Below are 26,434 nucleotides of genomic sequence, written 5' to 3'. Positions count from 1 at the left end.
AGAGGCAGAACAAAGTTTACATAGGTCAACACTACTCAGCCATGAAAATGACTGACGAGAAGAGCATTACTTACCTAAGTCTGTAAGACGTTTAGGTGATCTGCTTGAAAACTTATCGGATGATCTGGACCTTCTCTGACGGTCAGGTGATCTGCTATAGCATCTTCTTCTCCCAGGTGATCTTGATCGTCTTAGTCGAACTGGTGATTTGCTAGAGCTTCGTCTTCTTCCCACTGACCTAGACCGTTTTCGTCGAATAGGTGTTCGACTTCTGGTCCGTAACCTGAGCACTATTCGGTGATCCCTTGAGTTTGATCTTCTTCTTCTTCTATCAGCAGACCTTGATCTATTCCTTTGAGATCTTTTGTGTCTCTCTCTTGATAAAGACCGTCTCCTTTTCGACACTGATCTTGACCGACTCCTCCTTCTGTGTCTTGAACGTGATAGAGAGCGTGTCCGAGATCGATGATTAGATTTAGATTTTGACAGTCTTTTACGTGTTACTGACCGAGACCGATTTCGTCTAGACCGCGATTCACTATCATGTTTTTGTGGTTTGCGTTCAGAGGATTTAGAACGCTTACTTCTAGACCTCTGTGAAGACTCTTTGCCCTCTACTTTTTCAACTGATTTGGACCTAGACTTGTGACGTTCAGAAGATTTGGAGCGTTTTCTTCTAGACCTGTGTGAAGACGCTTTGCCCTTTGTTTTTTCAACAGATTTCGATCTAGACTTTTGAAGTTCAGGAGACTTGGAGCGGCTACTCCGAGACCTCTGTGAAGAATCTTTGCCTTTTATTTTTTCAACAGATTTGGATCTAGACTTCTGAAGTTCAGGAGATTTGGAGCAGCTACTCCGAGACCTCTGCGAAGAATCTTTGCCCTTTATTTTTTCAACAGATTTGGATCTGGACTTTTGAAGTTCAGGAGACTTGGAGCGGCTACTTCGAGACCTCTGTGAAGGCTCCGCAACTTCTATTTCTTCAACAGATTTGGATCTGGACTTGACACGTTCAGAAGACTTGGAGCGGCTACTTCGAGACCTCTGTAAAGGCTCCTGAACCTCTATTTCTTCAACAGAGTTGGATCTGGACTTGTGACGTTCAGAAGACTTGGAGCGGCTACTTCGAGACCTCTGTGAAGGCTCTGCAACCTCTATTTCTTCAACAGATTTGGATCTCGACTTGACACGTTCAGAAGACTTGGAGCGGCTACTTCGAGACCTCGGTGAAGGCTCCGCAACCTCTACTTCTTCAACAGATTTGGATCTGGACTTGTGACTGTCAGAAGTTTTGGAGCGGCTACTTCGAGACCTCGGTGAAGAATCTTTGCCCTCTATTTTTTCAACAGATTTGGATCTAGACTTTTGACGTTCCAAGGACTCCGGGCGGCTGCTTCGAGACCTCTGTGAAAGTTGCTGAACCTCTATTTCTTCAACAGATGTGGATCTAGACATGCGATGTTCAGAAGATTTGGAGCGGCTACTTCGAGACCTCTGTGAAAGCTCCTGAACCTCCATTTCTTCATCAGACTTGGATCTGGACTTGTCACGTTCAGAAGACTTGGAGCGGCTACTTCGAGACCTCTGTGAAGGCTCCGCAACCTCTACTTCTTCAACAGATTTGGATCTGGACTTGTGACTGTCAGAAGTTTTGGAGCGGCTACTTCGAGACCTCGGTGAAGAATCTTTGCCCTCTATTTTTTCAACAGATTTGGATCTAGACATTTGACGTTCCAAAGACTCAGAGCAGCTGCTTTGAGACCTCTCTACAGGCTCCTGAGCTTCTATTTCTTCAACAGATTTGGATTTAGACGTGACACGTTCAGAAGACTTGGAGCGGCTACTTCGAGACCTAAGTGAAAGCTCCTGAACCTCCATTTCTTCATCAGATTTGGATCTGGACTTGTGACGTTCCAAGGACTCCGGGCGGCTGCTTCGAGACCTCTGTGAAGAATCTTTGCATTCTACTTTTTCAACAGATTTGGATCTAGACATTTGACGTTCCAAAGACTCAGAGCGGCTGCTTTGAGACCTCGCTGCAGGCTCCTGAGCTTCTATTTCTTCAACAGATTTGGATTTAGACGTGACACGTTCAGAAGACTTGGAGCGGCTACTTCGAGACCTCGGTGAAGGCTCCGCAACCTCTACTTCTTCAACAGATTTGGATCTGGACTTGACACGTTCAGAAGACTTGGAGCGGCTACTTCGAGACCTCGGTGAAGGCTCCACAACCTCTATTTCTTCAACAGATTTGGATCTGGATGTGTGACGTTCAGAAGATTTGGAGCGGCTACTTCGAGACCTCTGTGAAGAATCTTTGCATTCTACTTTTTCAACAGATTTGGATCTAGACTTTTGACGTTCCAAGAACTCCGGGCGGCTGCTTCGAGACCTCTGTGAAGGCTCCTCAACCTCTATTTCTTCAACAGATGTGGATCTAGACATGCGATGTTCAGAAGATTTGGAGCGGCTACTTTGAGACCTCTGTGAAAGCTCCTGAACCTCCATTTCTTCATCAGATTTGGATCTGGACTTGTGACGTTCAGAAGACTTGGAGCGGCTACTTCGAGACCTCTGTGAAGGCTCCGCAACCTCTATTTCTTCAACAGATTTGGATCTGGACTTGTGACCGTCAGAAGATTTGGAGCGGCTACTTCGAGACCTCTGTGAAACCTCCTGAACCTCCATTTCTTCATCAGATTTGGATCTGGACTTGACACGTTCAGAAGACTTGGAGCGGCTACTTCGAGACCTCTGTGAAAGCTCCTGAACCTCTATTTCTTCAACAGATTTGGATCTGGACTTGACACGTTCAGAAGACTTGGAGCGGCTACTTCGAGACCTCGGTGAAGGCTCCACAACCTCTATTTCTTCAACAGATTTGGATCTGGATGTGTGACGTTCAGAAGATTTGGAGCGGCTACTTCGAGACCTCTGTGAAGAATCTTTGCATTCTACTTTTTCAACAGATTTGGATCTAGACATTTGACGTTCCAAAGACTCAGAGCGGCTGCTTTGAGACCTCTCTGCAGGCTCCTGAGCTTCTATTTCTTCAACAGATTTGGATTTAGACGTGACACGTTCAGAAGACTTGGAGCGGCTACTTCGAGACCTAAGTGAAAGCTCCTGAACCTCCATTTCTTCATCAGATTTGGATCTGGACTTGTGACGTTCAGAAGACTTGGAGCGGCTCCTTCGAGACCTCTGTGAAGGCTCCTCAACCTCTATTTCTTCAACAGAATTGGATCTGGATGTGTGACGTTCAGAAGATTTGGAGCGGCTACTTCGAGACCTCTGTGAAGGCTCCTCAACCTCTATTTCTTCAACAGATTTGGATCTAGATGTGAGACATTCAGAAGACTCGGAGCGGCTGCTTCGAGACTTCTCTGCAGGCTCCTGAGCTTCTATTTCTTCAACAGATTTGGATTTAGACGTGACACGTTCAGAAGACTTGGAGCGGCTCCTTCGAGACCTCTGTGAAGGCTCCTCAACCTCTATTTCTTCAACAGATTTGGATCTGGATGTGTGACGTTCAGAAGACTTGGAGCGGCTACTTCGAGACCTCTGTGAAGAATCTTTGCATTCTACTTTTTCAACAGATTTGGATCTAGACATTTGACGTTCCAAAGACTCAGAGGGGCTCCTTTGAGACCTCTCTGCAGGCTCCTGAGCTTCTATTTCTTCAACAGATTTGGATTTAGACGTGACACGTTCAGAAGACTTGGAGCGGCTACTTCGAGACCTCTGTGAAGAATCTTTGCATTCTACTTTTTCAACAGATTTGGATCTAGACATTTGACGTTCCAAAGACTCAGCGCGGCTCCTTTGAGACCTCTCTGCAGGCTCCTGAGCTTCTATTTCTTCAACAGATTTGGATTTAGACGTGACACGTTCAGAAGACTTGGAGCGGCTACTTCGAGACCTCTGTGAAGAATCTTTGCATTCTACTTTTTCAACAGATTTGGATCTAGACATTTGACGTTCCAAAGACTCAGAGCGGCTCCTTTGAGACCTCTCTGCAGGCTCCTGAGCTTCTATTTCTTCAACAGATTTGGATTTAGACGTGACACGTTCAGAAGACTTGGAGCGGCTGCTTTGAGACCTCTGTAAAGGCTCCTGCACCTCTATTTCTTCAACTGATTTGGATCTAGACTGGAGATGTTCAGAAGATTTGGAGCGGCTACTTCGAGACCTCTGTAAAGGCTCCTGCACCTCTATTTCTTCAACTGATTTGGATCTAGACGTGCAACGTTCAGAAGACTTGGAGTGGCTACTTCGAGACCTCAGTGAAGGCTCCTGAGCCTCTATTTCTTCAACAGATGTGGATCTGGACTTGTGAGGCTCAGAAGACTTGGAGCGGCTACTTCGAGACCTCTGTGCGGGCTCTTGAACCATTATTTCTTCAACAGATTTTGATCTGGACTCGTGACATTCAGAAAACTTGAAGCGGTTACTTTGAGACCTCTGTGACAATTCTTTGCCCTCTATTTCTTCAACAGATTTGGATCTAGATTGTTGATGTTCCAAGGACTTGGAGCGGCTACTTCGAAACCTCTGTGAAGGCTCCTGAACCACTATTTCGTCAACAGATTTGGATCTATACATATGACATTCAGAAGACTTGGAGTGGCTATTTCGAGACCTCAGTGAAGGCTCCTGAGCCTCTATTTCTTCAACAGATTTGGATCTAGATTTGTTACATTCAGAAGACTTGGAGCGGCTACTTCGAGATCTCTGTGAAGGTTCCTGTACCTCTATTTCTTCAACAGATTTGGATCTGGACTTGTGAGGCTCAGAAGACTTGGAGTGGCTACTTCGAGACCTCCGTGAAGGTTCCTGTACCTCTATTCTTTCAACAGATTTGGATCTAGATTTGTGATGTTCAAAAGACTTGGAGTGTTTACTTCTAGATCTCTGTGAAGACTCCTTGCTCTGTCTTTTTCCAACAGATTTGGATCTAGATCTAGACTTTAGACCATCAAAAGATTTCGAGCATCTGCGTCTGGACCTCCATGAAGACGCTTTGCTTCCTAGTTTTTCAATAGATTTGGATCTAGATTTGAGACGATCAGAGGACTTGGAACGTCTACGTTTCGACTTCCGTGAAGACTCTTTACTACCTATTTTTTCAACAGATTTGGATCTAGATTTGCGATGATCGGTGGATTTGGAGCGTCTACGTTTAGACCTCCGTGAAGAGTCTCTGCCCCCTCTTTTTTCAACAGATTTGGATCTAGATTTGAGACGATCCGAGGACTTGGAACGTCTACGTTTAGACCGCCATGAAGAGTCCCTGCCCCCTCTTTTTTCAACAGATCTCGATCTTGACTTGAGACGATCAGAGGATTTCGAGCGTCTGCGTCTGGACCTCCAGGAAGATTCTTTGCCACCTCTTTTTTCAACAGATCTGGATCTGGATTTTGATTTGAGACGATCAGAGGACTTGGAGCGTCTGCGTCTAGACCTCCAGGAAGATTCTTTGCCACCTCTTTTTTCAACAGATCTGGATCTGGATTTTGATTTGAGACGATCAGAGGATTTGGAGCGTCTGCGTCTAGACCTCCAGGAAGATTCTTTGCCACCTCTTTTTTCAACCGATCTGGATCTGGATCTGGACTTGAAACGATCAGAGGACTTGGAGCGTCTGCGTCTGGACCACCAGGAAGATTCTTTGCCACCTCTTTTTTCAAAAGATCTGGATCTGGATCTGGACTTGAAACGATCAGAGGATTTGGAGCGTCTGCGCCTAGACCTCCGTGAAGACTCTTTGCGCTCTCTTTTTTCAACAGATCTGGATCTAGACTTGAGACGATCAGAGGACTTGGAGCGTCTGCGTCTGGACCTCCAGGAAGAGTCTTTGTGCCCTTTTTTCTCAACAGATCTGGATCTAGACTTGAGACGATCCAAGGACTTGGAGCGTCTGCGTCTAGACCTCCGTGAAGAATCTTTGCGCTCTCTTTTTTCAACAGATCGGGATCTAGACTTGAGGCGATCAGAGGACCTGGAGCGTCTGCGTCTAGACCTCCGTGAAGAATCTTTGCCCTCTCTTTTTTCAACAGATCTGGATTTAGACTTGAGACGATCAGAGGACCTGGAGCGCCTGCGTCTAGACCTCCAGGAAGAGTCTTTGCCTTCCCTTTTATCAATGGATCTGGATCTTGACTTGAGACCATCAGAGGACCTGGAGCGCCTGCGTCTGGACCTCCAGGAAGAGTCTTTGCCCCCTCTTTTTTCCACAGATCTGGATCTAGACTTGTCATAAGATGTGGAATGGTTCTTTCTGGAATCTGAGTAGTTTCTGCTCCTAGACCTTGCTCTTTTATATTTCAAATGTTTAGAAACAGAACGTGACCTGGACTTTTTTTTCCGCTTCCTGGATCGTGAAAGAGATTTAGATTTACTCCTTTTTAATTTCTTTGCATCTTGTTTATGTTTATCACTACTCTTGTTACTTTTTTCATGTGCTTTCTTTTTTTTAAAAAGATCATCATTCTTCACTTCTGCCACAGATCCTGGAGCCGCTTCGGAATCTTTTGCCTCTGCCACAACCACCACCAATTCCGGAGCCACTCCCGAAACTTCCACCGCTGCCACAGCCACCACCGATACTGGAGCCACTCCCAAATTTTTCACCTCTTCCGCCACTGGCCCAAATGCTGGAGTTGCTTCCGAATCATTCACCTCTGCTGTCACTGTCACAGATTCTTGAGTAGTTTCTGAATCTTTAACATACAGTGTATACAGAGAATCTGGAGATGTTTCCAAATTTTTCACCTCTGCCATAGCCACCACAGATTCTGGAGCTGCTTCTGAATCATTCACACCTAAAGTATGCAGAGAAACACTAGCTGCTTCTGAATCTTCTACCTCTGCCACTGCCACCAGAGAATCTGGAGCAGCTTGCAAATCCTTCACCTCTGCCGCTACTGCCACAGATTCTGAAGCTGCTTCTGAATTTTTCGCCTCTGCCGCCATCGCCCCAAATGCTGGAGTTGCTTCTGAATCCTTCACCTCTGCTGTCACTGCCACAGATTCTTGAGTTGTTTCTGGATCTTTAACGTACACTGTATACCAAGAATCTGGAGGTGCTTCCAAATTTTTCACCTCTGCCATGGTCACCACAGATTCTGGAGCTGCTTCCAAATCTTTCATCTCTGCAGCCACCCCCACAGATTTTGGAGTGCCTTCTGACTCTTCTACGTCTGCCACCGCCACCAGAGAAACTGGAACAGCTTTCAAATCTTTCACCTCTGCCACCACCACTACAGCATCTGTAGCAGCCTGCAAATCCTTCACCTCTGCCATTGCCACAGATTCCAGAACGGCTTCTAAATCTTTCATTTCTGCAGTAGCCACCACAGATTCCGGACTTGTTTCTGAGTATTTCACCTCTGCCACTGTCACAACAGATTCTGGAGCAGCTTCTGAATCTTTCACCTCTGCAGCCACTACCACAGATTGTGGAGTTCTTTCAGAATCTTTCACATCTTCAGTGTGCAGAAAATCTGGAGCTGCTTCCAAATCTGTCACCTCTTCAGCTGCTATCACAGATTCTGCAGTTGTTCCAGAATCTTTCACATCTACAGTACACAGAAAATCCGGAGCTGCTTCCAAATCTGTCACTTCTGCTGCCACCGCTGCCAAAGATTCTGGAGATGCTTTCAAATCTTTCACCTCTGTCACCGCCACCACAGCATCTGAAGCAGCCTGCAAATCCTTCACCTCTGCCACTGCCACAGATTCCAGAACGGCTTCTAAATCTTTCATTTCTGCAGTAGCCACCACAGATTCCGGACTTGTTTCTGAGTATTTCAACTCTGCCACTGTCACAACAGATTCTGGAGCAGCTTCTGAATCTTTCACCTCTGCAGCCACTACCACAGATAGTGGAGTTCTTTCAGAATCTTTCACATCTTCAGTGTGCAGAAAATCTGGAGCGGCTTCCAAATCTGTCACCTCTTCAGCTGCTATCACAGATTCTGTAGTTGATCCAGAATCTTTCACATCTACAGGACGCAGAATATCTGGCGCTGGTTCCAAATCTGTCACCTCTACAGCCAAAGATTTTGGAGCTGCTCTCAAATCCTTCATCTCTGCCACCATCACAGATTTCAGAGCTGCTTCTAAATCTTTCATTTCTGCAGTCACCACCACAGATTCTGGACATGTTTCTGAGTATTTCAACTCTGCCACTGCCGCCACAGATTCTGGAGCGGCTTCTGAATCCTTCGCCTCTGAAACCACTACCACAGATTCTGGAATTGTTTTAGAATCTTTCACATCTATGGTATGCAGAGAATCTGGAACTACTTCTGAATCTTTCACCTCTGCCAGCATCACCACATATTCTGGAGCTGCTTCCAAATCTTTCGCCACTGCTGCCGATTCTGGAGCTGCTTGTAAATCCTTCACCTCTGCTATTGCCACCACAGATTCTGGAGCTGCTTCCAAGTCTTTCACCTTTGCAGCTGCCGCCAATTCTGGAGTTGCTTCCAAGTTATTCATGTTTACTGTGTGAAGAGAATCTGGAACTGCTTTCAAATCTTTCACCTCCACCGTGGCCACAGACTCTGGAATAGGTCGCAATACCTCTGTAATAGCCTCAGATTCTAGAGCTGCTTCAGAATCTTTCACCTCCACTGTTAACTCAGGAATCTCAGGAGTTTCCGGAAATTTCAGATCCACAATGTGCTGAGATTCTAAAACTGTTTCCAAATCTAGCACTGCATTAGGACTTTCTACAGTTGTTTCCAAATGTTTTCTCTCTGCTATGCCCACAGATTTCAAAACTGCTTCTGAATATTTCACCTGCACAGTGCCTGAAGTTTCTTCCAAATCCTTCAGATCTGTTGCAGCCTCAGCTTCTAGATCTGCTTCCAAATCTTTCATTTCCTCAGTGTGCAGAGATTCTACATATGCTTTTGAATTTTGTATCTTTTCCACTGTCAAAGATTCTGGTGTATCTTCCAAAATTTTCACCTCCACTGTTTTATCAGATTTTAGAGTTGTTGCTGAGAATTTCAGATCCGTCACAGCCTCAGATTCTTTCACCTCTACCATTGGCATAGATTCTGTAATTTTTTCCAACTCCTCCACCTCTGCAGTGTACAGAGTTTCCAGAGTTTCTTCCAAATCTTTCGTCTCTGTCAACACCTGCGCTTCTGGAGTTGCTTCTGAATATTTTACTTCTTCTGTTTCCTCAGATTCCAGAGATGCTTCCAAAATTTTCACATCCACTGGCTGCCAATGTTCTGGAATTTCTTCCAAATCTTTTACCTTCATCCTGACCACAGATTCTGAAGCAGCTTCCAAATCTTTCACATCTACCATGACCTTAGATTCTAGGGTTTCTTTCAAATCTTTCACTTTTGCTGCCGCCTCCAATTCTAGAGCAGGTTCTGGAACTTTCACCTTCGATGAGCAGAGAGATTCTGGAACTGCTTCTGAATCCTTTACCTTTGCTTTATACAAAGATTCTGGAGCAGCCTTAGAATGCTTTACATCCATGACTACTTCAGATTTTAGGGTTGTTTCCAAATCTTTCGCCACCACCATCTCACACTCTAGAGTTTCCTTCAAATCTTTCACCACTGTCACAGTCTCAGGTTCTAGAGTTGATTGCAAATCTTTTACCACTATATGCAGCAATTCTCGACTAGCTTCAGAATCTTTCACCAGAGTGACGGGCTCCGATTTTTGAATTGTTTTTGAATCTTTAATTTGCATCATCATCTCAGGTCCCGGAGTTTTTCCAGAATCTTTCAAGTCTGTAAGGTGTAAAGATTCTGGGGTAGCTTCTGAATGTTTCAACTCTGCCTTGGCCTCAGATTCTAGACATTTTTTAGAATATTTTATGCCAGTCATTGCCTCAGATTCCGGTGTGGCTTCCGGATCTTTCACTTCCACTACTGCCCTAGATTCCAGAGTTGATTCAGAATCTTCCATCTCTATTATAGTGGCATCAGACTTTGTAGCTGTTTCAAAATCTTTCATCACCTCCACCTCAGTATGTGGAGATATTTTCAAGTCACTTACTTCTGTCATGACTTGGGATTGTGGAATTGTTTTCAAATCTTTCACTTCCATCAGCACCTGAGTTTCTGTAGTTGTTTCTGAATCCTTTGACTCTGCCACTGCTTCAGATTCTGGGGTGGTTTCCAAATCTTTCACTTCTGCCAGTGATTCAGATTGTCCAACTATTTCCATGTTTTTCACTTCTGATGTTGTCTCAGATTCTGGAGTTATTACCAAATCTCCCTCCATGCACAGAAATTTGGGAATTGCTTCCAAATCTTTAAACTGAGTTGTGACCTCAGACTCAGCTTGTACAAGTTTATTTAAATCCTTCACCTCTACCATGACTACGGACTCAAAGGCTGCTTCCAAAGCCTTCAACTTCACCACAGACATAGATTCTAGGACTCCTTCTGATTCTGTCACATCTTCTATTTGCAGAGATAGTGGAGGTGTTTCTGCACTTTTCTCCTCCACCCTGGCCACAGGCCCTAGGGTTTCTTCCGAACTTTTTGCCGCCATGACAGATTCTAGGGTTCCTTCTAATTCTTTCACATCTTCCATTTGCAGAGACCGAAGCATTGCTTCCGAATCTTTCACCTCTGCCACCGGTTCTAGAGTTGCCTCTAAATCTTTTGCCGCGGCCTCAGATTCTAGGGCTCCTTCTGAATCTTTCACATTCTCCATTTCCAGAGACAGCAGAGTTGCTTCTGAACCTCTTCCCTCCCCCACAGCCACAGCTTTTAGGGTTGGTTTTGAACCTTTTGCCATGGCCAAAGATTTTACACCTCCTTCTGAACCTTTCACATCTTCCATCTGCAGAGACAGAGGTGCTGGTTCTGAACCTTTCACCTCCGAGACAGATTCTAAGATTGCTTCCAAGTCTTTTGCCTCTGTCACTGGTTCTTGGGTTGCTTCTGAGCCTTCTTCCATGGCAACAGATTCTAGAGCTCCTTCCGAATCTTTCACATCTTCCATTTGCAGAGATAGTGAAGTTGGTTCCACACCTTTATTCTCTGCCAAGACAACATGTTCTAGGGCTGCTTCTGAACCTTTTGCCACTGCCACAGATTCTACTAGGGCTCCTTCCAAATCTTTCACTTTTTCCATTTGCATAGAAAGTGGAGTTGCACCTTTCGCCACAGCCACATGTTCTAGAGCCACTTCCAGACCTGTTGTCATGACCACAGGTTCTAAGGATGCTTCCAAAGCTTCCATATCCTGTATGTGCAGCGATTCTGGAATTTCTTGCAAATCTTTCACCTCTGTCACCCCTGCAGGGTCTAGGATTGTTTCTGGACCTTTTGCCATGGCCACAGATTCTAGGAATCCTTTTGACTCTTTCATATCTTCTATTTGCGGAGACAGTGATGGTGCATCTGAATCTTTTGCCTCTGCCAGAGGAGCAGGTTTGAGGGTTCCTTCCAAATCTATTGCCATAGCCACAGATTCTAGGGCTCCTTCTGCACCTTTCACCTCCTCCATGTGTAGAGATTCTGGAGTTATTTCCAAATCTTTCCTCTCCATTGCAGGTTTTAGAGCTGCTTCCAAATCTTTTGCATTCACAACAGGTTCTGAACCTTTCACCTCCCCCATAGATGCAGATTTTGGTATTGCTTCCAAACCATTCACCTCTGCCTTGGCCACAGATTTTGAAGTTGCTACCAAATCATCTGGCACAGTCACAAATTCAAGCCCTCCTTCCAAACTTTTTGCTTCTGACACACCCACAGTTTCTAGAGTGGCTTCCAAACCTTTCATATCTGTCATGACAACAGATTCTGCGGTTCCTTCCAAAGCTTTCGTCTCCATTACAACTACAGATGTTGGAGTTTCTACCAAATCATTTGTCACAGCCACAGATTCTAGAGTTGCTTTCACCTCTGCTATGGCCACAGATTCTAGAGGGGCATCCAAACCCTCTGAAGTCGCCATAGTCAGAGATTTTAGAATTGCTTCTGAAAATTTAATCTTTGCCATGGCCTCAGATTCTAAGGTTGTTTCTAATTCTTTCACCTCCACCATGCCCATCGATTTCAGAGTAGCTTCTGAATCTTTTAGTTCTTCTGTTATCTCAGAGGCTGGAATAGCTTCCAAATCCTTTTCAATTTCAGATTTACCAGCAACTCCAGTTCTGTTGGTAGACACAGTACCATTTTCAGTGTCTTTAACTGGTAAAGGTCCACCCTTTGCATTCATATTAATAGCTATATGATATATACTTTCATGAGTCTTATTCACCAATAATTTTACTTTAGCTTGCTCTTGAATTTTCATTGTACTAGTATTTTCTTCCTGGGTATCCAATTTGCTGGTTTCTGAACTGTGTATATCAGTCAAGGCCAAGTTTGTTTTTTCACTCCCAAGTTTTTCCACAGATGATTCAGAATCTGATAGCAAATGAGGTGTGAGTCTTTTAATTGAATGCCCCATGTACTCTGCACTCAATTTTGTGCCCAATTCTTCTGGCTGCATTTGACCAGCAAGATCTGAATCTGCATGCCCTCCATGCTGTGTGATCAACTTTGAGCCCAATTTTTCTGTCTTTGAGTGAGAAGCAGGTTGTAAATCTGCATGCTCTCCATACTGTGCACTTAATTTTGATTCCTTTGGCTGCTTTTTATGTTTTTTTTCTTTCTTCCTTTTCTTCTTCTTTTTCTTCTTCTTCTTCTTGCTTTTGTGTTTCTTGTTCTTTTTTGATTTTTTTCTTGGAATTTCATCTTCTACTTCGTCAGTAGGGCCTCTTTTTGTAGATGAAGAGCTATTTTTCACTGAATCTTCCTCCACACCTTAAAAAAAAAAGGACATTTATTTAAAACTAATTTTATAAAAAGAAATTCAAATATAAAATATTTTAAACCAGTATTTGGGCACAGGTGCACATAAAGTTATACACAACCTGAAATCAACATTTTTTACGATAACATCACGAGTTACATTTTCCCTCAGTAAGAGCTTAAAACAGGGATCCCCAACGTGGTGCCTGTGGGTGCCATGGCACCAGCCGGGGCGTCTAAGTGCGCCCGGTACTGGCCGGTGGACGAGCATCCACTGAAATGCCGCCAAATTTCAGTGATGACGCCTCTGGATGACGCCATTTGTCGGCGGCATTTCGGCGGATGCTCGTCCGCCACCACAGTCCTCCGTGGCTCGTCATGTGGCGCCCGCCAGATGAAAAAGGTTGGGGACCCACTGGCTTAAAATGTCTGGGTTAAAACCAAAAATTTAGCTTTCAAAAAAATTAAACCAATCTTCAAACTGCCTCTTGCCAATTTTTTGGTAGGATTTCTATACTTAAAACAACAAATAAGACTGTTAAGTTGATGTGATAGCAGCTGACCTTTGATCAGTAGCTAAAACATTTATAATGATTGGAAGACAGCAAAGACTATGCCTGAAAAAAATAGCACATATTACAAAATTACACAACTGTGAAGAAAATGTGCCATTTGCATTATCCAAGAAAAAGACTTCAACAAAACTTTTACTTTAGTTGTTAAAATACATGTCTTAAGATTTTTTTTTTTTTTAAGTGATAGGTCAACATTTTCCTAAAATTGAATGTGTATGTTTAAAAAGCCTTAACAAATATTTAAGAAAATTTCTCAAGGTTATTTATTAATTCCAATAGAAACACTTTTTCTTTAAAAAAAAAAAGTTTGCAACCACACATTGCAGCATTTGCTCGTACATGAAGACTAGCAAAAAAATGATCAGAAGCTAAAAATAAAACAATTCAAATTCACTAGCTTTCATTACCCAATCTGAGAGAACTTGAGAAATACACAAAGCGCTTAAGCAGGGAGGTATACAAACATCGTAAAGCCCCCTTAAGTACGCCTCAATCCTGCAAAGATTTACACACATGCTTAACTATGAGTAGTGCCACTGAAACCAAGGGCATGTGAAGCAGGTAAATACTTGCAGAATTGGGCACTAAAGTGTAATTAGTAAAAACATTTTTTATACAGTATATAATTCTAGTCTGCCAGGTTCCTTTAAAAAAATAATTGCACTGAAAAAAAATTTTTGTACGTTGCAGCAACCCAGCAACCTTAAGCTGTAACGGAGGACTACGATTTACTTCTATCCTCAAAACAATACTTAAAAGGAGAAAGTGATCTTGGAATAAAAGAGTTGATATCAAAAGTAAACATTCAGATTCTATGATGATGGGCATACTATAAAACGCATATGGCCCTGATCATGAAAACATGCACGTAACTTTACACACATGAGTGTTTGTATGACTAAGGCCTATATTAGTGTTAATATAAAAAAAAAAAAAAGGCATTTCTATCCATGTTCCTTCAACTGCCATGAAGAGTATCAATAATATAGGGTCAGCGTCCTTTCCTGCACAACTTTTTCAATAAATCCCAAATCACTGCTGTAGCTTCACCTTTACCATTGCTGGTTGGCGGCGCATTAGCGCATAATGGTTGCAAGTCTTTTTACTACCAAATTATCTAGTCTTCTTTTGAGAAGAATTAGACAAGTTTTAAAAACACGAATGGCCAGTTTGCACTAGTGCTCCCACTGTTCCTTGTACTATTCAACCAACACCAGTTCTACACCAACTGCAAGGAAGATTTCTGAAAATGCTCAGTGTAGAAAAGCCATAGTACATTATGGAAAGAAGAAACATTATCAGAAAAAATTGCAAATGTAGCCTTTGCGATTATTCAGATCAAAGATCAACGACAAAGTTCTACATTGTCTTCTGTGGAAACAGAGTCTATACTTACCAAGTGCACAGCAGTCCTCTCATTTCCATGACATAACAATGAAAATGCATTTTTTGTAATCAAGTAGGACCCCAATACTGCCAATTCTTACATATACAAGTAACTTTACTCATGTGAATATCCCATTGAAATCACTGGAACTACTCAAATGTAGGCAATGCTTGCAGGACTCGTTTTTGCTGGATTCATTGTTATCAGAGGGTCTATACAGGCATTTTATTTAGTGTATTACATTTGAAGCAACAGAAAGCTGAATGCCTGTTTTTTTCCAATTATAAGTACATTATTCACTAATACCACCACCATTAAATTACTTTATTTCATACCTTGCTATCTGATTAATATGCTTGGTCATACAATTTTGTAGTTTGATAAATGATGTGAGGAGTAATCCTATAGACCTTACTCAGGCAAAACTTCCATTGATTTCAGAAAGTTTTGCCAGAGTTAGAACTGCACAACAATGCCTTGAAGAAGATACTTATGAATTGTTACATGCCTTATTTCATAAGTAATCTTTAAAGAGGCATTTGTCAATTAAGAAAAAAATTATATTCTCTGATTTTTTTATTCTGTTACTGTCACAAATAAAATTTAATATTAATATAACAAAGAAATAAGGGGCAGAAGATTACTTTTCTCTTAATTTGTGCACTTGACAGCACTATATGGATAATCAGTTTCAGAGGATTACTATATATGTAAAATATATATTACATTTTTACATATATGTAAAATATTATAAAACCATAAAAAGTATCAGGGAAGTGCACGGCAAGAGTAGCACTAGAAACTTTTATTTCATTTTCAAAATACTGACTAGATTTACTCTTGATGGTGTCCCCTTGAAGAAAAACATATTTGCAATGTTTAAGCATTTTCATTTACCTGATTTACACTGTAGCTCTGTATCAAGGGCCCCAGACAGTACTTCCTCTATTTTCTGAACTATCTGATCATTCTGAAGACTCCCAGCACCCGTAACTGTGTCATCTGAAGTGTTTGCTTGCTCAGCTGGGACTGTTTCACCATTCTGCTGGCCTTCTACCTTTCCACTAACCGAGAAAAATATTAACAAAATTCAAGTAATTTCGAGCTTTATTTTTATTTTTTAAAGGTAATGTATTCACATTTCTTATAGCCAAACCTTCTAAAGAATACTTTAGCCTCCTGAAGAGGCCTTGCACTTTAGTGAAATATTAATCTTTCAGTTTGTTTTACTTACTGCGTTCTTAGACAAAATACTTTGTTAGTCACTAGAACTATGCCAAAGGGAAGAAAATATTTTCTCACTGTTTCATCCCAGGCCTTTTCGCAACACAGAAATTTCGTTTCCCTCTTCCCTCCCCTCGCCAAAAAAAGAGTAAAACCCACCCCACCAAGCACTCTTTTTCAGACTGAAAACACACCAGCGTGCACGTGTTCTGAGGAGCATCAAAGCATTGCGAAATTAGCCCATCCAAACTTGTTATTTTCACTGAAGAACTGACCGCCCGGAGGGGCAGCGGCCTGGTTGCACCATAACCGGATGTCGCCGCTGAGCGCTGGGCCAGGCCCTGTATGTTCGAGTGACCCGCAACGGCCGCCCCTCCCCCACCTAACTGTCCCGAGTTATCCCTCCCCGCGCCCACCCTCCCTCCCACTGTCCCCGTCCCGCAACTGCCCCCTGGACACCGCTCCCCGCCCCCACCCCGACTCCGCTCCCACTAGGCTCCCGTCCCACTCCGCCTCCCCGCGGCCCCGAGCCGGCTCGTTACCCGCCCAGCTGCTGCTGTTGTTCCTGCTCCTCCTGGATCTCCCGGAACTTGCTGACCACAAAGGACCGAAAGATCTGCTCGATGTTAGTCGCCATGACAGCCCCACGGCTCGACTCCCCCTCCATCCGCAACGCGGGTCCTCCACTACCCCACAATGCACCAGCGCAAGAAGCAACGGGCCAGCCCCCGACGCGTTCCCTTTATGCCCTCCCGCCATTGGTCGCCCTCTGTGGAACCAGCGGCATGACGGGACGTCAATCAACCGCTCTACCCCCACAGGGAACCATAGAGCGCAGCCTCTCTTGGGGGGGGGGAAGGCCCGTGGACGTTCCCCTCCCCCCGCAGGTGCCCGGGGAGGAGGATGGGCCCCGGCAGCCATGTTACTGCACCGAGTTCCCGCCCCCCCCCCATCCACACAGGGCGCCGGTGGGCGCGGGGCCGCGCTGCCCCTCCACCCACGGGATGAAACGTAGATCCCTCTCCCCTCCCCCACCGGGGCAGTACATGGGGCTCGGCCCGGGCGGGGGCTGCCCCGGGATCGCGTCCGCCTGTAGGCGCGCGGCGGGGGCTCGGTTGCCCGCCCGCGGGAGACCCGCACGCCCGGCACCACTCACCTCCGCGCAGGCCGGGGATCCGGGGCCGTGATCGCCTGGAGCCCGAGCCTGCCGCCTCCGGCCGGGCCCGAGCCCGCCGCAGCCCGTGGGAGCTCCGCCATGGGGCTCAGGCAGCGCCGCCGCACCAGGCCCCGCACTTCCCCTGCGCCTCCCGTGCGCGAGAGAAAGACGGCGGGTGACCGCTGCAGCCGGGGGTGCGGCGCGGCTCCGTGCGCTGATGGCTGCACACACAGAGAGCAGCTGTGTAAAGTCACGCACAGGGCAGAGCGTGTTTACAGAGAGACCATGTGAGGGAAAACCAGCTCTTAGGAAGTCTGGATCTGACCTGCGTCTGTAGGTTTGTCGGGGAGACCGGAATCCAGAAACTAAATTCAGATAAATAAATAAACCCCAACCTGAAAGTCAGCCTCTGCCTTAGCTGCGCTAGCCAGACAGTCTCTGGTTTGGGAAATGTTTTACTAGATCATCACTACAAACGGATCAGCTGCACTAAATCCAGTTGCCCTTGTGGCAGATATTTGGGGATATTATCCCCAAAGCACTTTCTCACACACATATTTTGGTGTTCCACTGATGCAGCCTTACCCCTTTCCTTATTTGGTCTGTGAGAGAAAATAGCAAATTGGGTGATGGCATACAGTTATGTGATGATTCTGTATTCTTGAGTGACAAAGTTAAATTTTCAAATATTAATTTACCCAAAGTAAATTCTATACATAGTATATGTCCTCAAGACAAGCTGCATGTGTTAGTTTCTGGAAAGCCAACCTACACTAATTTGACAGCAAATCAATTGCTGTGGAGATCTTATTTATAGTCTATTATTATTGGGGGAATATGATAGAGGTCTATAAAATCATTAATGCTGTGGAGAAAGTAAATAGGGAAGTGTTATTTATCCCTTTGCATAACACAAGAATCGAAGGTCAACAAATACAATTAATAGGCAGCAGGTTTAAAATAAAAGGAAGTACTTCACACAATGCACAGTCAACCTGTGGAACTCACTGTCGGGGGATGTTGTCATGGCCAAAACTATAACTGGATTCAAAAAATAATTAAAGTTCCTGGAGGAAAGGTCCATCAAGGCTATAAGCCAAGATGGTCACGGCTGCACCCCCATGCTCCTGGTGTCCCTAAGCCTTTGACTGCCAGATGCTTAGACGCTTAGACTGGACAATGGGATATATAGATGGACAATTGCCATGTTCTATTCATTCCATTTGAAACATCTGGCATTGGCCACTGTAGGAAAACAGGATACTGGGCTAGATGTTACTGGATCTTTTAGCTTATTGGATATAACCACATTGTCATCAAAAGATTTTCATTATACCATAATAGATCTATTCAGTTTTTAATAATTATACAGCACTTATAACTCTGCCAGAGGCACCTTTGATAAATAAGAATTAAAGCATTTGATACTACTCTGACAATATCACACATACTTTAGACAAGAATGAGAGGATTACCAAGAAATCTCATTGGTGTGAAAAATTGTCAGACTGAATCATTTTTTCAAATCTTGCTTACATAGACATTGTCTCGACTGAAAAAAGATGTTTTGTTTCAATTGAGTTAGCGCAATCAAAGTAGCTTAGCTCGATTGAAAACAGTTTAACACTAGTGTAGACAGTGTAACAACTTAATCTAGATTGGTAGTAAATAGATTTTCAACTGAATTGAACTAGTTCCATTAAGCAAACTCAAATTAAAAAAACATATTTTTTTTAGTTCATACAAGGCCATAGTGATTATATATATATCAATTACTGTTGACCAGTTTAGGGCCCAATACTGCAATTGTTTATGCTCTGAAGTAAATTTTCTCCTCATAGTAGTTCCATTGAAGTCAATCGTACCACTTATAAGACGAAAGCTACTCCAGAGCTTGAGTATGGGATTTTTTTTAAACCAATGATTCTTTGAGTTACACATATATGTAAAAGTATTTAATAAACGGATATTTTATTTTGATACTCATAATTTAAAAAGATCTGATGCAACATGATACTGTGCCTTTTTAGAGCATATAATTTTTCATGCATACACACTCCTATTTGCATTCAGAGGAATTACTTACTCCTATCAAGATATGAGCAAAATTCAGCAAAGAGTGAGTCCTTCACAACTATATTACGACTCTTGGAAAGCAAAGAAACTGCAGCAAAATGAATAACACCTTTGCGCAGTGTTGCTGGAACAATTTTTATAATGGAGGTGCTGAAGGTGGAAACCATGTATTTGGATTGGTTAATACTACTTCAAGACAGCGGGTGCAGCAGTACTCCTAGTTCCAGCACCTATGCCTTTGTACCATTTGAATGCTAAATTTAACATGCTAGAGTATCCCCACAATTCTTCATAATTAAAGCCTATATATACAATAAGTATAAGGAATTGATTATTTGTTGTTATTTAATACCATAATATTCCCAAGAGCATTTGCCCTAGTAAAATAGTAAACAGTACTAGTTTTAGTAGGGTATCATCCAATTAACCCATTAACTATCAATGTTTCACTATAGAGTGGTGTTATATTTCCTCCATTATATCAGAGAATCAAATAATCTAGAGATGAAAAAGATCTATTAGCTGTAGTCCATAACCTTACAATGGAAAATTATTCACTGTCATGCATTTTCTGGTGTTTGTCCTATCTAGTTTTAAATGTAGCCAGGATGGGGCTCAACTACTTCCCTTGGGAAATTATTTCACAGTCTATTAGACTGCCACCCGGATAATGCAATCAGATCTACATAGGCAGATCACTATATTTATGAAAAGCCCCATTGAAGTCAATGGGGCACACTAGGGACACATCGATCCTCCTGTCCAGAGCTCCTTGCAACTCCAAGGCCTGTACGCGTCAAAAGAGTCATCTGCTGTAAATAAATGACTGTAAAATCCCTAGCTTCATGCATAGATAGACTGTGAACTGTTAGTGGCATTCACTATCAGCTTTCTATTTCTTATTTCCTTGATTTATTAGTATAAAAAGTTCTCTTTCTCCGTTTACAATCCCTCCCATTCATTGCTTTTTCCTTTCCTCCGCCTAAAGGGTTAATCAAGCACGCGCATGCTGCTAGAGAATTCTGGGAACTTGTCTGTCGTTTGCAGAAATTGCCGCAAAAGGTCGAGTAGTCTGACGGGCGGACGTGCTCTGCTCTCTTGTTTCAGTAAGTGTTTCGTTAATTTTTTAGAAATGTGTTCTATCTAACGCACATCTTGCATGGATGTTACCGAGTTGCACGTGTAGGTTCTGTAGTGAGGCATTTGAAAGAAACAATGTTTTAAGAGACAAATTTGTAAGAGGAGATTTATTCTGTGATCTCGGCCATGTGCTTGGTCTGTGGTGTTTGATCTTCCGTAAAATGGCTTTTCCTCTGCACTGTTGTAGGAACAGCAATGTTTGTGTTTTTATGTGAGCCCTCCCTTTCAACTGAATTACTTGCATGAGTAAGATGAGCAACGTTTGTTCTTATATAGCTATAACAAACTCGGGTGGGTGCGTTTAATTTAAACACTGTGGTGTTAGCACTGTAATTATTGTAACTGCAAATTGCTTCTTCTACTGCTTGTTTTATTATTTATAAGGGCAATAGGATTTTTTTTTTATTTATATGAATTTAAAAATAGCTGTTCTTACTCTTGGTCAGAATTGCAGCTCAGAAACTAGAAATTTAAATTTTTGTTTTTTCATTATGCATACATACAGGCTTGTTATTCATATTATATAAATGCTACACTGTTTTATTTTTTTGGCTTTAAACAAGTAGGAAAATATTTGTTTTTTTAAAAAGCGAATATTAAACTTTTGACCTATCGTGGTTTGATCTTTAACCTTCTTTTATTCTTTCCCCTCAGTTTGCAAATTTGGAGTACTACCAAAATTGGTATTGTCCTCATAAATTCTTTAAATTCAGCTAGGGAACCTTGAAATTAGTGGTTAAATTTGCTAATATTTGTTATAATCTTTTTTTAAAGTATATTTACTTTCAGTATGTAAGTATATATGTTGACAGGAAGGAAAATGCTTCTTTTCTTTCCTTTATTCTCTCTAGTCCTTATTCTGCAATCTTTATTTAGGACTGGATCCTGAGAGCACTCTCAACTCACTGAATATAATTAGGGTTGCAGGTTTGAGTACCTGTTGGGATGAGGCCACCAAAACTCCCATTGATTTTTAGTACAGGTTTTTCAGTGAGTGTTTTCCCTAAATTAGGATGCAGAATATGGCTTCAGGTGACTGCTTGTACATGAAGAAGAATTTTGAGACAAGGTTTAACTGTTATGACATAATGATCTGAGTTCCTTCTAAAAAGCTAATCCTTTCCCCCCACCCCTGCCAAAGTCATTTTTATCATCTGTTGCTTCTGCCATGTCACCCTCCTCTAGAGTCATTTTGCTGAGAAAGCACTGGACTGGGATTTAGGAGATCTGGGTTCTATTTCCACTTCTGGCACTGGCCTGCTGGATGACACTTAGGGATTTCCCCTTACATCATGGGACTCATCAGAAGCCAGATTCATGCATCCTCTGTGCCCCAGGAGTGCTGCAAAGGGGTCTTAGAGGGACCAAAAATCTGGACTGAGGTTTTTATTAGCTCAAATGTGAATCATAAAATAATCTGCAACAATTATCTCATTGGTGTGGTGTAGTCAGTGGGGTGGTGGCATTGGGAATGGGTGCATCAACTTAACTGGAGACTGCCTTTCTCTTTTGTCATTGTGTCTGGCTACTGAGTATCCCTTCTCTCAGATCAGCGTCATCTAGCATTAAGTATATTCTCTGTCCTCGTTTCAGCCTCTGTGTCAAGCACTAATGGAGTGATTTTTGCAAAATAAATCTTTAAAGCGTGTATTTTAATTTCTGTGGCTCTTGTGATAACCTTGCTCTTCAAGTCTGTATTGTTCTGCTATGAGGTTCCATGCACTGACATGGGAACATGCTTATTGGGTTTGACTCATTTAGGAATAAGAGATAACTGTCTAATACATTATATTATTTTTAAAGAAGAAAAAAATGTTTTCCTCTTAGATTACTATCCTTCACTGTGGCCAGTCCCTTAACCTTTCTTCCCTTTTTTCTTTTACTTGCTTACCTGATTTATTCATGGTTTTTCTTTATTCTTCAAACTCTATTTTTGTTTTTGTTAAAATGTTCCATCTCTGAAGGAGTCTTCTATTTGGTACAAGACTTAAAAATGTTATTGCATATAGAATTGAAATATCTTCTGGAAAATGTGCGGGATCTTCCTGCCCACAATTTGCTATTAAGACTTTTTAGGTTTAAAAACATGCTTTTTCATATATATTCACGATATTACACCAAGTGATCCCTTTGTAGTGGAAGCCATGCCCTGAATAGTAACAATTCCCAGGAAAGACAAGTTTCTAGTGTCTAGTCACCGAAAGGAGCAAAAATATGATGCTGCTATATGGAGAGAAGATAGCAGGGTTTGAGTCAGGCTTTCAGCAGACTAACTACATTTCTCATGAAATATGGCTGATTTGGATATGAGGCACATACCTTGTCCTGCTGATTGGCTGAAACCCTGCTATCAGTCCCAGCTGTTGTAAGTCACTTTTTAACCATGGAACAATTTGTCAAGGGTCATGGTGGATTCTCCATCACTGACTATTTTTAAATCAAGATTGATTGTTTTTCTAAAAGATACACCCTAGGAATTATTAGGGGAATTTCTATGGCCTGAGTTGTACAGGAGATCAGGCTGGATGATCACAATGGTGCCTTCTAGACTTGGAATCTATGAATTTTTTGGGGAGATTAGCTCTCTGACAGTTCTTTCTTACCCTTTTACATCGAAGTTCTGGTCTTTAGCCTTCTATAAATAGAGCTTGTGTGTATGCATGTCCAACATGAATACTGTGCCAAATGCTTTTTGTCTGTGCCCTGCTTTGGGTGAAACTGTACACATGTACAAAAGTGGGCTGGTCACCAGCTTCTTCATGGAAGAAATGCAGGAAGACAAATGGAATTTAAGTGCCATGTTTGCTAAGATTACAACACAGTGTTGGTTTTTCAATTTGAGTAAAATTCTTATTCAATTGGTGTTCTTTCTCCTAATGAATGTAAGATGGTTTGGACAGCAAAGACACAAGACCCCCTTATTGACCACATGACATTTATTGTTAAGAATTAAAAAGAATTAAATTAAAGTGACTGTGGTTGCTTTCCTCTGCATGAAAGCTTTTAAAAATTTATTTTCACTATTTAATAATACTGTTTATACACATATCAAATAGACAGAGTTAACTACTGCCTTGTATGTATTGTGGTTTAAAAAAAATAAAACTCTTTCTTGCCGCTAGTACATTTTACATTCAGGCTTAGCAACACCGGTTTGTAGCTACTGGCATTCTGCTTAAATGAATTCTCCTTTACTGGATGGCTTCTTCAAGGTCTAACTGATAGACTGGACTGCTGTGAATATTATAGATCAGTAGTTCTCAACCAGAGGTCTGGGGGCTGCAAGCAGGCTTCAGGGGGGCCACCAAACAGGGCCAGCATTAGACTCACTGGGGCCCAGGGTGGAAAGCTGAAGCCCCACCACATGGGTCCGAAGCCCAGGGCCCTGAACCCCATCACTCGGGGTTGAAGCAGAAGCCTGAGCAATATAGCTTCATGGGGGGGGGGGGCCCTGTGGCGTGGGGCCCCAGGCAGCTGCCCTGTTTGCTACCCCTTAACGTTGGCCCTGGCTTTTATATGCAGAAAAACAATTGTAGCACAGGTGGGCTGTGGAGTTTTTATAGCATGTTGAAGGGGCCTCAGAAAGAAAAACGTTGAGAACCCCGGTTATAGATTATTTAGTCAATATCTTGGAAATGTAGCTTTTTCTTTTTCAAAAACTCCAAGTTAGAATACCTATTTATTTCTATTAATTATTTTAGAAACTTAATGTAAAGATAAAATGTCACTGAAATGCTTAAGTAATGTCTTATTTACTATAGCAACTAGCTTCTTATTGTAGCAAAGGCTGAGCCTTAGCGTGCAAGACTGTAAGCATTACCAACTCCCGTTGAAATAATGTGAGTAAGTCTTAGTTCATTTGGAGGTTCCCCCAGCTAACTCTCACTGAAATCAAAGGGAGTGTTTCCACTGTTTTTTGGGGAACGTTGGAACAGACCCCGGATCAGCTCCTTGCAGGGTCAGGCCGCTTTGTGTTTTAGCAGGACATTCTGCGCTTCATGTGTTCGTCTGTAAAGCTTTGTTTGGAATGCGGTTGCTCTATCCTGAGGAAGATTGAGGTTGGAAGACGTTTCCCTGTTTCATCATTCTGACTTTTTCATTTTCATATAAGGTATTAAGAAGATTTTCAGACATCACTCGTGAGAAGTCTTGAGCTCTCTCATTTAGCAACACCACTAGACAGACTAGCACAGGGGTCGGCAACCTTTCAGAAGTGGTGTGCCAAGTCTTCATTTATTCACTCTGATTTAAGGTTTTGCGTGCCAGTAATACATTTTAACGTTTTTAGAAGGTCTCTTTCTATAAGTCTATAATATAAAACTAAACTATTGTATGTGAAGTAAATAAGGTTTTTAAAATGTTTAAGAAGCTTCATTTAAGATCAAATTAAAATGCAGAGCCCCCCGGATGGGTGGCCAGAACCCGGGCAGTGTGAGTGCCACTGAAAATCAGCTCTTGTGCGTCGGTTGCCTAACCCTGGACTAGCAAATAATTCTTCACTAGTCCAAAGAGACTTTATCTTTGACATTTTCACATTCTTCAGAAACCTATTTAGGTCACAATATAAAATGTACTGTGATTAATCACAGCCAGGTCACTAGTGAACATTTATCTATGTCATAAAACTACTGTTTAATTTGGTACAGTTGGTAGTCTGGTAAGGAGAGAACCAAGAATGGTATAGGAGGTTCGTGTTGATGTGCATTGGCAGAACTCAGTGGGAAAACTTCTATGGGGACTGTGCTGTGCTTGGTTGAGCCAGTGCTATCGTTACCTTGCTTTCTTCACCACATTTATACACAAAACCGCAGGACAACAATTATGTGAAACAGGCAAAAATGGCATCTGCCTTTGCAGTGAGTTCCTCTGCTGCTCTGCAGACCAAAGGTATTAGCTGATGAGTGCACACAATGATGTTGTTGCTTTCCTAACCTGAATGTTATTACTTTGGTTGTTTTGCACAGACTGATGGCTGATCAAGTGCTTGTGATTGGTGGCGGAGGCAGAGAACATGCCCTGGCCTGGAAATTAGCACAGTCACCACATATAAAACGAGTGCTAGTCGCTCCAGGAAATGCAGGAACAGCCAATAATGGAAAAATTTCAAATTCAGGTAATAAACAAAAAAGAGAACCTAAAATAGTGTGGGTTTTTTGTTTGTTTGTTTGTTTTTAAATGTGTAATACCAGTAGTTGAGCCTAAACTGATAGTTCATTGATAAATGTAGGGTTCTATCTATTAGTGTCATAGGAGTTCTTATGTTTCAGACCCTGAATGCTTATAAAGGTGATGTTTGGATAGGGTGAGAAGTAATTAAAAAAGCTTTACTCAGACTGTAATTTATCTTGTGCAGATTATTTCCCCCTCTGCACCAGCTCAGCTATGCTGGTGTTGCTTTGGGGAGGTGGAGGCAAGAAACCACCCACTACCCACCCTCTTGTGTAGCAAGGGGCCCTGCAGAGGCTGCTGTCTATAAAAGAAATGTCTGAATCCTGCCAAGCCTGCTCATAATTTTGATGGATAATATCAATGTTTATTGTATTGATTTTTCACAGTTACAGAAAACCCTGGGGTGGGGCCAGACAGTTGTTATTTAATGACAGCAGATGTTGAGATTCGAAAAGTTAAAGCTTCATCACCATTAAACACACATTGTACATTTTGATATGATGATGACAAAGTAAATCACCTTAAATCCAACTCTAATAACTTCTCAAGCAGCATTTTTCTTACTTCGCTTATCTGTTAATGTCTGTTATGATGATGGAAGTATTTTGTCTATGTGTGTACAGACAAAATACTTCCATCATCATAACAGACATTAACAGATAAGCGAAGTAAGAAAAATGCTGCTTGAGAAGTTATTAGAGTTGGATTTAAGGTGATTTACTTTGTCAACATCATATCAAAATGTACAATTTGTGTTTAATGGTGATGAAGCTTAACTTTTCGAATCTCAACATCTGCGGTCATTAAATAACAATTGTCTGGCCCCACCCCAGGGTTTTCTGTAACTGTGAAAAATCAATACAATAAACAATATATACAGTGAAATCAACATTTACCAATTTAAAAATCTAATCCT

The 26,434-nt window shown here is 42.3% G+C and overlaps 2 protein-coding genes across 21 annotated transcripts in view; one reads left to right on the top strand and one right to left on the bottom strand.

The window, feature by feature from the left end:
• Positions 1–17,378, bottom strand: part of SON (SON DNA and RNA binding protein) — a 58,337-nt gene extending 40,959 nt beyond the window's left edge. For 3 of the 20 annotated variants that reach the window (XR_010599974.1, XM_065589767.1, XM_065589760.1), the window contains exons 1-2: positions 16,520–16,890; positions 75–12,803 (exon numbers count right to left, since the gene is read on the bottom strand). Coding sequence is in view for 17 of the 20 variants with exons in the window: in XM_065589767.1 (XP_065445839.1) it covers positions 75–12,803; positions 16,520–16,736 (12,946 nt within the window). In the remaining 3 variants the exon portion in view is untranslated. Of the gene's footprint in view, positions 1–74; positions 12,804–15,650; positions 15,818–16,519; positions 16,895–17,133 lie in introns of those variants that run through there. The other 17 variants (XR_010599981.1, XM_065589792.1, XM_065589770.1 and 14 more) reach the window with 16 other exon arrangements.
• A 2,819-nt stretch (positions 17,379–20,197) lies between these two features.
• GART (phosphoribosylglycinamide formyltransferase, phosphoribosylglycinamide synthetase, phosphoribosylaminoimidazole synthetase) overlaps positions 20,198–26,434 on the top strand; it is a 53,053-nt gene continuing 46,816 nt past the window's right edge. The window contains exons 1-2 of the mRNA XM_008165260.4: positions 20,198–20,315; positions 25,314–25,462. Coding sequence (XP_008163482.2) covers positions 25,318–25,462 — 145 coding nt within the window. The 5' untranslated portion in view covers positions 20,198–20,315; positions 25,314–25,317. The remainder of the gene's footprint in view (positions 20,316–25,313; positions 25,463–26,434) is intronic.

Source organism: Chrysemys picta, chromosome 1 (assembly GCF_011386835.1).
Source record: "Chrysemys picta bellii isolate R12L10 chromosome 1, ASM1138683v2, whole genome shotgun sequence".
In the NCBI taxonomy this organism is placed as follows: domain Eukaryota; kingdom Metazoa; phylum Chordata; order Testudines; family Emydidae; genus Chrysemys; species Chrysemys picta.
The sequence above is the reverse complement of the archived record's forward strand: the minus strand, read 5'-3'. Positions and strand labels throughout refer to the sequence as shown.